General features: G+C 52.2%; 1 protein-coding gene across 1 annotated transcript in view; it reads right to left on the bottom strand.

Moving 5' to 3' along the window:
• Nucleotides 1–9122, bottom strand: part of Ell (elongation factor for RNA polymerase II) — a 47327-nt gene extending 38205 nt beyond the window's left edge. The window contains exon 1 of the mRNA XM_032918775.1: nt 8939–9122. Within this exon, the coding sequence (XP_032774666.1) occupies nt 8939–9073 (135 nt within the window). The 5' untranslated portion in view covers nt 9074–9122. The remainder of the gene's footprint in view (nt 1–8938) is intronic.
• Between the last annotated feature and the right edge of the window lie 3894 nt (nt 9123–13016).

Below are 13016 nucleotides of genomic sequence, written 5' to 3'. Positions count from 1 at the left end.
ACTCCAAAAACAGGGCCACAGGAAAGGAAGGCACTCCTCTAGCTGTGGCCTGCCCCTGCCCTCAGACAGCTCCCAGGGAAGTCTCCACTCTGAGTAGTTGCTACCTGAAGGACATGAGGACACACAGGAAAGCAGGAGCCTTGGGCAGACCCACCAGGAGCTTTCTAGAGTTCAGCTCTCAGACACATACTTAGCCTAGTGTCCGGTCTGTGAGGCCCCACTGCAGGACAGCCGCCCCACAGAGCACTAACCCACCCTGTGGTGGGACCGCCCTCACAGAGCTGGAGTGGGAAGAGAAGGGGCTGCAGTCGGCGCCCAGAGCGGCACTCCCTCCCTCCACTCACACTGTGCTCCAGCTCAGGGACCAGGGTCCTCTGTCCAGGGCAGGGATGCATCCTGCTCTTCTACAGGAAAAGTCACATCTGGCTCACTAGTACCCAGGTGTCCCTCAGGTCCCTCTGCAAGCAGCACAGGCTAGTCACTCTCCTATGACAGCTATGGAGTGTCCAGGGGTGAGAGCATCCCTAGTAACTACCTTTTCAAAGTCTGATGTTGGCCATGTGGACCATGTGCTGTAGCTGGACATCCTTCCCAAGCACCTGCAGCTGACGACACCACCAGAACCACGGGACTCTCTCCAAGCTCAGTGCAACCTGAGACCAGAGCTGGGGGAGACGAGGCTCCACAGGGGAGGCAGAGCCAATACTCCCAGATTAACAGCTTGATTTAGGGCAACAACCACAACAGTGTCCTCACCATCTACTGAGCCAAGGGCAGCACAGGACACTACAGAGGATCTTCCCCACATAGCTGTGACAGCAAAGGTTGCAAAAAAAGGCCCTTTAGAAAGCAGGAAAACCACAGAGGAACATAGCCCTGGACCATCAGGTTCCTGGGGACAAACCTTCAAGAAGCTGAGGACAAGAGACACCCAGGGACTTCTCCCAAGGGTCCTGTCCACCTTCTATCCTAGGGACTAACTGTGGATGTGAGTGTCATCATCTTAGAGCCTTGCCGGACGTGAAGTCATGCCGGATGTGTGAAGACCACAAGGTCCACAGCAGGAAGCATAATTTCCTTGAAAAACCACTGTTTAAGAACAAGAAGGAAGGAGCCAGGGATTGGTGGCATAGCTGTGACCCAGCACTGTGGCAGGAAGGCCTCATATTCTGACTTTCCTGGGCTTGAAGGTTGGCCCTCCACTTGGAAGGGCAGGCAAAGAATCCCTTAGCCTAACAGATCAGTTTCCTCTGCACTAAGGGCCTGACCTGGTGCTTGTAGGGTAGGGCAGTCATGACACACACGTGTGCATACATACATACCCCTGTTAGAGGCTAGGGCTTCTCCCAACAGTCCTCAAATGGGATCTCAAAAATCTTCCCTTCCCTCCCACTCACCTCTACCCACATGTGATCAGCATGGGCGCAGAGGTACAGAAAAGGAACAGCACATTGGACACAAGGGAGGCAAGGAGGCCTTGGAGCCAAGGCTGCCCCACCTGTTCCACACTCACAGAGGCAGCTCCTGGCTTGCTGGTCTTGGGTTGTTAGAGCCAGGAAGAAATCTTAGTTTCCCACAGGCCACTTTTCTCTTTCACAGTGCCAGAAAAGGCCAGCGCCTAGACTGAGACCACCGCCAATCTCTAGTTAAGGGAGCCAGCAGAGGTGAATCTATATTCAAGCAGGACACGGAGTGAGCCCAACACTGCCAAAGCCTGTGGCTAACAAGAAGACAGGACCGTGCGCTGTAAGGCTGGAGAGCTTTGAGGACCCTCTCCCCCTCTGCATGGCTAATAGATACTAAGGCTCTCCCAGGCCTTCTCATCTCGTATCCTGAAGGTACATAAGGCTTGCGAGCCTTTCCAGCAATGGCAGTGGTCACACCACCTCACTCAGCTGCTGTGGCCACATGCCTTCCTCTCAGCTGGCCTCCTGAAGACATCCTGTCAGGCATGAACCAATAGCCTAAGACAGCATCCAGTGGTAAAGGTGTTTGTCTCCAAGTCCTATAACCTGAGTTTGCTCCTGGCTTATCATGAACATGGGAGGAGAATGTGGCTCGTACATGAAGGCCCATGAGCGCGCACATGCACACGTGCACACACACGTAGACTCACACACACAAATGAAGATAAATCTAGCCAGACAAGGTGGCACATGCCTATAATCCCAGCACTCAGGAGGCAGAGCAGGAAGATCTGAGTTCAAGGTCAGCCTGGTCTACAGAAAGAGTTCCAGGACAGCTACACAGAGAAATTCTTTCCTAAAAAAAAAACAAAAACAAAAACAAAAACAACAAACAAACAAACAAAAAACCAAAATATATTAAAGATACATTTAATGGAAAAATTGCAGGGACAATTATCACAGTGAGCAAATCTGTCATTCCAGCACTGGGTGAGAGGAACACATGTACTTTTGCAGCTAGCCAAAGATGTGCATGGTAGTGTATGTCTAGCAATAAGGAGGCAAAGGCAGGAGGTTCTCTATGGGTTCAAGGCCAGCCTTGTCTACATAATTAATTCTAGGACAGCCAGGCTATGTGGACCCTGTCTCAAAACACACAAACAAAAAACATCAAGATGGCCAAGTTGTAGAGAGACTGATGCATCTCACATGAAGGTGACAGTGAACCTTGTGGAAACAACACAGGGCTTCTTTCCTATGACCCACAGCATGCCAGGAGGGAGCCACACAGGCTCCCAAAGAGGTCCACCATCACGCTACCCGAGAGATCCGCAGCAGGGCCACAGGACGCCCAGCACTGACCCTCTGCCTCCAGAGGGCAAAGTGCTAACAAAACAGGGGCCATGTCCTTATTAAAATAAGATAGACACGCCCAAGGCAACATCGCACTGCCGCCAGAGACACCAAGGTTCCAGGGTGGCACAGTGACTTTGAGGAGCCAGAATCAGTGACAGTCTTTTGGCCTTTTGAAGGGGATATACATGGCTTTGTCATAACCTACCCAAGCACGCAGGACAGTCACTGGGGAAGAATGAGGAAGAACATGTCAGGAGTGGCATCCCCACAGTGAGCTTGGTCTTCTGTGTGTAAGAGATGACTAGTGAGGGCCACCAGGCTTCCAAGGACCTGCATCTGTACCTCTCAGAGTCCTAGGTGGGCTGCTTGGCTCCTACAAAGCCTGCTGCCACACACAGTTAGCTGGTGGTGTGACCTGAGAGCCCCTGAGGCCTTCGAGTCACCTCTGCATTTCTACCAGCCTAGGTGAGGGAGTCCTCACCCCAAGCCTGGGCTTCAGCAACAATATAATGTGGTGACCCTGATATCTGCTGCTGAGTCATTTGAGAGCCAGAGGAACAGGCTACTATACCCATTGAAACCACCTTCAAACTGCACTGTGGAGACATCCTGAGTTCAATTCCCAGGACCCAAGTGGTGGAAGGAAACAACCAACTCCAGTAAGTTGTCCTCTGACCTGCGCGTGCGCGCACACACACACACACACACACACACACACACACACACACACACACACACACAGAGCTGCCTGAAGCTTCTGCTATGGCCTCCTCTGGTCCCTACTCGCTCCAGCTTGGCTGTTCAGCATACCTCTCCCATAGGCCATACCAGTGACTCCTAGCACTGAGAGAGCTTCACCTTCAAAAGACCACAGGCCTCTGCCTCCACGGGCCTTCCTTCCCTAGGACGCCCTCACCCAGAGCACACACCAGCCTGTCTCTACTCAAGGTCCCCACAGCAGCCATCCCTAGGGTCATGGACCACACCTAGAATGCATCAAGGAGCAGGGAGACCTGCTGGGTATAGTATGAGAGGCCCAAAGATCAAAACAAAAAGCTTTCGAGTCTGGGGTATTCAGTAGTTACTGCCTGCCTGGCATGCCCTAGTGTGTCGTTTCCAAACCTGGAGCTGCAAAAAAACAACAGAGGGGCTGGGAGGTGGCTCTCAGCAGCAGCACAGAGCACTGTCTGCTCTTGCAGAGAACTCAGGGTCAGTTCCCAATACAATAATCATCTGTGACCCTAGTTTCAGAGGACCTGAAATCATCATCTTGCACTAAGAATGCAGGTGGAATGTAGGTAGAAATATTCACTCACATAAAACAAAAATTAAAAAAACAAAACAAAGAACAAAAATGGAGCAGCCAGGAGAGCTTGGGCTGGGCTGCAGTTCAGTAGAGGCCAAGCACACAGGCTTTGAGGCTTAAGGGATGCTAACCCGTTTCCTTAGTACTAGGAAGAAAGAGACAATACCGCATGTGTGTCTGGAGTGTGGAGGGGAAAAGGATGCCCCTCATGCTGCAGGGACGGTCACAACTGTCTTCTGTGGGCCTCCCCTCCATGCTAGCTGTGCATAGAGTAAAAGAGACAAGGCTTCCCACAGGCTGCAAACACACAAACATACATCCAGGGACTCATCACTTCAAGGCCAGCCCCTACCCCCATCCCTGGTGACTAGGCCTGGTGATTCAGTGGGGAGCCACATCTCCCCTTTGGCCAGAGAGGTTCCTGTCTGCAGGATACCATAAGAGCACAAGGCTGTGACACTGAGTGTGGGACAGTCTCCTGAGAGTAACCTATTTGGACACCAACTTTTCTTTTTATTGAAAGGTGACACAAGAAGTGGGTGTGGTAGCAAACACCTGTCACCCAAGTACTTGGGAAGCAGAGGAAAGGGTCAGCCTGTGCTACATAACACCTGTCTAAGAAAAAGAGAAAGATAAAAACAGAAAAAATATTCATCTGCCATAGCTGCCTACTGGTAGGAAGTCACTTGGGGGCACTCTTGAATGACCCATGGGACTGGAGTTGACAAAAAACCAACCAGTGTGGGTCAGATCACCTAGGTCAACCAGTACCAAGACTCCCGTGTATGCCCTGCTAGCCCCATCCTTGAGTCTCCTGTGGGTTTGGCTTGGGCCTAAGAACCAGCCAAGTATGCAGGGAAAAGTAGCCGTGTTTTCCGTGCTGGGTAGTTCCTCCCTCAAGGACGCCAGGATGTCACAATCCCTGTGTGCTGTCAAAACTGCTTGCAGGGTGATGAACTCTGGCCTGCAGATGAGTCAACAGAGGGGTGGGTTCTGAGTGCCTGCTGTTTACACACAGTCACCGTGGCCACAGCCAGGCGGCCGGAAGCACAGTCAAGGGTCACAGTAGGAGGAGCTTGGTCCCCAGTACACACACCCATCACCCCCTCAAGACTCCAGCTTCTTGTTCAAGGCCTTGGAGAGACTCAGCCTCAGAACCATCCTTGCAACACACACAGGAAACCCATTCCCCAGCAGGCCAAAGGCACAAGGCTGTCACACTCCTGATGCCCACGCCAGTATGCTCTACTCTGCCTGGCAGAGCCACAGACAGCCGTTCTGAGGCCTTGATGTCTGGCTCCTGAGCCACCTCCCTGCTTGGAGATCCTGAGAAGTAACTTGGCTTCTAAAGCCACCACCCATGACCTTACCTGGAAATGGACACTGCTCCCCTAAGGGGCTGACTGGGATGGAAGGAAGGGACAAGCAGGGCACAGCAGACATGCCAGTGAGGTGGGCTAGCCCCAGTCACTGAGTGTGTTCTCAGTCCCCTGTGTACTGAGGAAGCTGGGATGATGTGCTGCTTCAAGACTCATCTGCCTCAGAACAAAGTGGGAGCCACCAGTCCACTCTGACCAGAGCAGGGTCCTGGTAATTCCAAAAGGCTGGAATCCCCAGGGGTAGGGTAGCCACATCAGAAAGGTGTAGGCTTAACTGGGGCCTCCTGCCCAACACCCAGATTTCCCTCATGGTGTAGCACAGTGAGCCAGGGCATCCTGCCCTCCTCCAGGCCCTCTCTAGCCATAGCAGCCCTCACTTTGCTCCCTCTGACAGCCATCCTGCTGGATCTCCCACAGCTATCCCTGCCTCCCAAACATGAGGTAACGTGAGAGGTGCATCTGGTGCCTGTGGGCCCAAAGGCCAGCCCCATGTTGACAGGAAAGGAGTGTTTCTTTCTGGGGGTGGTGGTGGTTAAGGACGAGCCCAGGAGGCAGGCAAGCAGCAAGAGCCACTCTTGGTGGAGTCTCTGAAAACTGAAAAAGGGACTGGGGGAGGTTGACTCTTGCTAGCCCAAAGATGCTCAAGGTTCTTAACCCTGGCACAAGGATCCTGCTAGACCCTTCAGTCTTCCCTGATCTCTCCATGCCTGTGGCCCCAGAGTCACCCACCCAGCAATGATGAACTACAGCGGGGTAGGTGGAGGCCAGCCCTCCTCACGGCTCTCAGGGAGCATGCCTCTCAATGGCAACTGGCTGTCCTGGAAGGATGGGAGACCACATTTCTTCATGTGTCCTAGAAGCCACACCTACAGAGCCGAAATCACACAGATGAAGTATTCACATCAGCACCGGTTTGGTTTGAGACCTTTTTTAGGTTGTTTATTTGAGAAAAGGTCTCATATAGCCCAGACTGGCCTTGAATTTCCAACCCTCCTGCCTCATCCTACTCAGCCCTGGGACTGCAGGCAGTTTTCCTGTTTTTTATTTATTAGTATTATTTTTATGTTAGAGGTCCCAGGTGGGATGGGCTCTAGCCATGCCTGTGGCTGTGCCTTGAACTGGCATGGCCTTCTGTCCCCTTACAGCCCCTGCTCTGGTTACATCTGAAGCTAAGAAAAAGCTCCTGACAACTCAAACTGAAATATAAGGTAGTGCTGGGACACAACAGTCAACAGGGAGGCTAAGGCCAGAGAGTCCTGAGTTCAAGGCCAGCCTGCGGTACAGAAGAGATAAAGAAATCTCAAAAAAATAAAAGTGGCCAGAAAGTGGTGATGCACAACTTTAATCCCAGCATTCAGAGGCAGAGGCAGGCAGAGTTCCAGACCAGCCTGGTCTACAAAGCGAGTTCCAGGAAGCCAGGACTACACAGAGAAACCCTGTCTAGAAAAACCAAGCATAAAAGTAAGAGCCAGCGGCACTGCTCAGTGGTAAGCAAGTGCCCAGCAGACTTAAGACCTAGCTGCTGGAACAAGAGGCGGTGCTGGCCCTGTGAGCATCAGCTGATGATCACTGCCTCTCTGGTCACCCAAGTTTCTCCAAGTCCCTCCCCATTGTTCCCCATTCCTAAATCTGTCCTTTCCTGCCACCAGAGCTACCACTGTCTCAGCTCAGACCCCTTCACACCCAGAGAGCAAGATTAAAGCCATGTTGGGTGCAGTAATACAACCTTTAATCTAACAAAGGTGGCAGGTAGATCTTCGAGAGCTAGAGACCTGTAAGCTCTACCTGGCAAGTTCCAGGCCAACCAGGATTCCACTGTGAGACTCCACTTAAAAACAAGAAACAAACTATAGGTGTCTCTGAAGCTGGGCTGGTGGTGTCAGTCTGCCACCTTGGCATCTAGAGTCAAGAGTCCTGGGTCTGACAACAGCCTAGGGTAGAGCCAAGCTCTGATGCTGGCGACAGACTACACGCCAAAGTCGCCTCGCCACTAAGTGCCCTGTCAGCTTTCCAGATAAACACAGGTTTGCACTGTCCCAAAACTGAAGGCTGCCAGCCGCAATGCCCAGACTCCCTCATGGCTGGTTGTCACCCGGCTAGATATAGCTGGCTTCCTCTGGGGACAAGCATGGTGGCCTGCAATTCCACAAGCGCCCTCACAAGAAGAAGATCAGGCTTAGGGGATGTAATGCACACCCAAAATTAAAAATAACAGTATGACAGCAGTGCTGGAGAAGGCTGCTGGGGTGGCAGGGCAAGGGCCAGCTACTGCCACCAGGTACCAAGTCCACCTGACAGTGGTGACTCATGCTCTGGCCCAGCTGATTCTGAGAAAAGTCCTGGTCTTCCAGGACTAGTCAGAATGGCCCAAGGGGAAAGACTCCAGGTTGGAATTCCAACCAGGAAGAGTGGCTGGGCCGGTCACTCAGTGGCTGCCACCCAAATCCTCACCCCCTCTTCCTTCTCACCTGCAGGGGCACTTTCTGCCTCATGATGAGGAACCTTTTCAACAAGGAAAAAACAACTTTTTCTAAAGAGATTGAATCCTGTTCTAGGAAGGAGAAAACTAAGACCCGGGCACAGGCAGGAAGTTGCTCAAAGAAGTGAAGGGAAAACATGTGGGGAGAGGTAGGCTCCCCAGACCACTGAGTGGGGAATAAATTCCTGGCTTGGCCAAGGGTGCAGCACATGTCCCGGGCAGGAAGAAAACCACATTCTTTCCTAGTTACTCTCTGTTCACTCGACCGCGTCAACACCCCCTGCGCCAGCGCAGGCAAACACACATCCCAGACACAGACCCAACACCCCAGTCACTTTAGCGAGATGAACCCTCAAGCCACTTCCCCTGGGGACCTGCAACCTCTGTCCCAGTGGATGGATGCAGAGTGATGCCATGGCTTGGGTGGAGCATCAAGGTGTGACCCAGAGTGAGGCCCAGGAGAGAGGGACACAGCCCAGATCCCTAACCCCACTCCCAAGCCAGGAGGCAGTACCAAAAAGCCTGGAATTTCTCCCAGATGAAGAGTGGAATATGAAGAAGGGACCAAGTGTGGTGGATACAGCAGCCTCCTCCTGAGTGCCCAGCCAGAGGAAGCCCCCATAGGTAACACCACCACCTCAGTCGGTGAGAAAAACACAACAGCCTTGTCCAAGATTATCCAAGGAAACAAGATTACATGAGGTGGTAGGATCTGGAGCCAGGCAGTAAGTTTCTGTCTAAACTACCCCTTCTAAGAATGGATCCAAACACACCTGTCATTTGGCACTTAAGAACCTAAGGCAGGAGGATAGCCGTCAGTTCAGGGACAACCTAGGCTACATAGAAAGGATCTGTTTTATAAAAAGAGGCAAGAGTAGGGTCAACCTGAAGGATGTCACTGGGGTTGGTCAAGGTGTCGCCAGGTATGGACGCGCGGCCTTGTTCCCCCCACAGGTCCCAGCAAGTGTCTCCCCACGGCGCAGCCTACCCGCCAGGACGCCGCAAAGCTCACCTGGTGGGCCCGGTAGCTCTCGAAAGCCTTCAGAGCACTGTCGGTGAGCTTCACGTGGAATACCGACACCCTGCTGCCGTCGCTCACGCGCCCACACGACAACCCGTAACTCCGAGCCTCCTTCAGCGCCGCCATCTTGCAACCATCACTCCCCCGCCCCCCTCCTCAGCGACTGCGCCCTCACGCCGGCCCGCCCCGCCCCGCCGCCCGCCGACGTGCTGCATTATTCATGAGGCCAGCATAGCCACGCCCCACTCCGGGCGAGCGTGCCTCCTTTGAAAGAGAAGAAGAACGTTTTGCCTGCGACCCTCACAGATGGTCACGCCCCCAAGCACTTACAGGCCCGCCCTCGAGGCGAGAGACCCAGATTTTTGCTGCATTATTCATGAGAGGTTAGCCACGCCTTCCCGCGCGCTCGGAACACACCCGCAAAAACTAACCGCATCCCAACTGGCTACTCCCCAAGGGTCTCGCGAGGCCAGTCTAAGCCTTAATACTGCTCTTCCCTCAGAAGACTGGCCACGCCTCCGGGATAAGAAACTTCCCTTTCTAGCAAACAACTCTTGTGCGCGTGCGCGGCTGGCCACACCCCCAAGCTCACAGACATGCTCCGCCTACCTGGTGACTCCTAATGTATTATTCATGAGGCGAAGGTAGCCTCGCCGCTCGGAGCGCTGGAAACCCACCCTCATCTCAAACCCAGTAAAGCCCTGTCAGTCTCGCGACCCGTCGCGAGGGTGTGTTATTTGTTATTTATGAGAGACTGGCCGTGGTCTCCAACGTGTTTGTAGACTGCCAGCCCGCGACGACAAACATGTTTGTTCGCAGTTGCAAGCATGATCTAGATGGCCACGCATCGGGCCTTCAGCGAGCCCACTCCCAGTGAAATAAAATTACCTTGAAAAACCACTACACATTTAGCCACGCCTATATGTTGTAGCGAAGCCGCCTCCTCCACTAGCTCCTTGCCACGCCCCCCAAATATGCCCTTGGAACCTTGCGTCACTGAGGAGCTACTCCCCCAAGCGCTATCGTTTGGCCACGCCCCTAAACTCCCCCAAAGCCCGCCCCATCGACTTGCTGCATTATTCATAAGGTAGGTTTGGCCACGCCCCCACCGCGTGTTTAGAGATTTTCCCAGACCACAGCTTACCCGCCAAACGCACTACTGATACGCCCCCCACAGTCGCAGGGTCCGCCCTACTTCAGTTCACCCACCGCGCTACGTAGCCAGACCTCAAGCTCCGGAGGCCATCCCCAGCAGCCTCAGACGCTTGGAATAGCTGAGTTATTCAGGAGTTGCCGCTGCCGCGTAGCGCAAACCAATTTTCAAGGATTTGCCACTCAACAGACTACGACCCCGGACCGCTTGAGGGAAGCTCCCTGTGCCCCACCCGCCTCATGCATATTCATAAGGCACTGACGGTTCCACCTCTCCAAGTCCCGAGCCCCGCCTCTACGTGTTATTCATGAACCCTTAACACTTGAACGAGGTTACCACCACTAGGGCCTTTAAGCTTGATATTTACGCTTTTTCTTCAGCGTTCCTTTGGTGGAGTCTGCATACAGCCCTCCGGAAAATGAAGTGAGCCGGGCCTGCTCGTACCAGGAGGGAGTGGGCGTATGTTGAGAGGCTGGTGTGGTGGGCGTGGTTATGTAAACCAAGTGCCTGTGGGTTTGCTAGGTCCAGCTAATGGGGGGATTCCCAGAACAGGGCAAGAGCTGTGGAAACAGGATGATGTGCTGAACGTGACTATTGCTGAAAGTTCAACAACTGGATGAATCTCCCACACGTCATGCGCTGGCTTTCCAATAAACAAATCTTAACGCGACATCCCACACGTACTCAATGTTGCACAACCGCCACCATTGACTGTTCCAGAACATTCCTTCTTGTCAAAGGAAAGCCTGGTCCTCATTTGCAGTTTTTCCTGTTCCATCTCTGTCACCTAGCAACTCTCTGATCTGCTTGTCTTTGTGGGCATTTCATAATGCAGTCCCACAAAGTGAGGCCTTTGAGGTGTAATTGTTTTCAAGGGTCATCAATGGGTGAATCAGAGCTTCATTCCTTTTTGACGACTATGTAATATTTTGGTGTGTATAATTAACAGCTTTTCTTACCCACATGATGATCAGCACCAATTGCTGCTGCTTACTGCTTACCTGTGGACAGTTTTTAATAGACTGAATTGCTGGGATGTGTTAAATGCCTGCCCATTGGCTCCTAACAGATCTTTTTAAAAGATGTATTTCTCATACATCATATATATAACCTTTGAGACAGGGTTTCCGGCTGGCCTGGAACTAGCTATGAAGAGCAAGGGGCCTCAAACTAAAGAGCTTGCTTGCATTAGCCTCTGAACTGCTGGGATTGAATTCTTGTGCCACCACACCTAGCATAAAGTTTTTAACATATTATTATGGAGGAGGGGGTCCTAGTTAGTCAAGTCATAGAACAATTGAGCTGCCAGTGGCACAGACTCCAGGAGACATCGCTGGTTATTTTCCCGGTCAATTTAATTCAGCCACAGAGCAAAGGGTCAGGAAACACTTTGTTTCATCCACACAGTCCTGGTCTCCCTAGTGCTGATAGGTGTGAGTCACCACCTACTCTAAGCTACTTTTATGTGCAGGAGTGCTTGCATACATGTGTCTGTGTGCCGTGCATAGCCATAGGAAGGTATGAGATCTTCTAGAACTGGACTTAGAGATGTTTGTGAGTCTCCATGCTGGGAACTGAACCCAAGTCTTCTGCAAGGGCAGCAGGTGCTCATAGCTGCTGAGCCACCTCTCCAGACCCTTGTTTTAAGGCATGGTTTCATGAGTCCAGGTTTGCCTGCAATTTACCACATAGCTGAGGATGGCCTTGAACTCAGAATCCTCTGGTCTCAGTGCTCTGACTCTTGCATGGCAGGACAGGCTCCATCATTGGATCCAGAGTCCTCTTACTTACCTTGTACCCAGCCTCCAAAGGCAGAAAGTCATAGCCCAGGATCCCCCGGCAAGAGGCTGGGCACATGGCTCATCCATCTCTAGAGTACTTTCTGGGCTGGCAAATCAGCTCTATAGGTAAAGGTGCTTGCTACCAAGTCGGAAGACCTAAATTCAATTCCTAGGGCCCACAGGGAAGAATTGAGTGTACCATTGCACAGACAACCCCCCCCAAAGTACAATTTAGTTAAATGTAATGAGATCTTAGATTACGACAAAATAAGCCAGACAGGTAGTACCAGCTACCCAGAGGCTGAGGCAGGAGGATCACCAATATCCAGCAGTCCCAAAACCAGCCTAGACTACACAGCAAGACCCTATCTCTGAGGTAAACAAAGGATGCAAGATGTGAATAGGTGCTACGCCAACTCAAGGGCACTTTATAAAGAGGAAGTTGGAGCCTGGGTATCTGCGCGGGTGGGACAAGACCAGTGCAGTTTCTGGTGAGCAGGTGTAGGGTGTGACTAAAAGACCTCATATACCACTCTGCCCCTTCCTAGACTGGCTGGACACAGTAGTGCTCCCCAACACCCTAGCTGAGATCAGAAGAGCTTTGGGAGACAGGCACACTGCTATCCAGACATTATCCCCCAAGGCTGGGCCAGGGGAATACTGGAGTTGGCCAGAGGATGGGGAAAAGGCAAGGACAGCTGGGATAGAGGATCTGCAGAACAGCTGTTGTGTAGCAATCCAGGAAAACTGTCCATCTCTGCACTCTGCAAGGATTTTTGGGAAATAGGTCTTTAGTTCCGTCTCAGAACCTCTAAACATTGTTTTAAACAACAAAAATAAAAACACTGGAGTGTGAGATATGGTATCACCTTGATGGAACACCTGCCTTCCAACACTTGAGAGGTGGAGGGAGAAGGATGAGTAGTTGAAGGTCAGCCTTAGTTATAAGAAACGCTACCTCAAAACAAACTCCCCAGAGAACCAGGTACTGCATGAATCATGACCCTTCTGCTGGCAATGCAGGGTGGTATGAGGCCACAGGTTTGGGGACAAGGTGGTCAAAGTGATCCTGACTTCTAGAAGCAGGACATAGCTCAGAACAGAGTTCATAGCTTAGCCCCTCATCCATCAGCCC

This window comes from Rattus rattus, chromosome 13 (genome assembly GCF_011064425.1).
Source record: "Rattus rattus isolate New Zealand chromosome 13, Rrattus_CSIRO_v1, whole genome shotgun sequence".
Classification (NCBI taxonomy): Eukaryota; Metazoa; Chordata; class Mammalia; order Rodentia; family Muridae; genus Rattus; species Rattus rattus.
The sequence above is the reverse complement of the archived record's forward strand: the minus strand, read 5'-3'. Positions and strand labels throughout refer to the sequence as shown.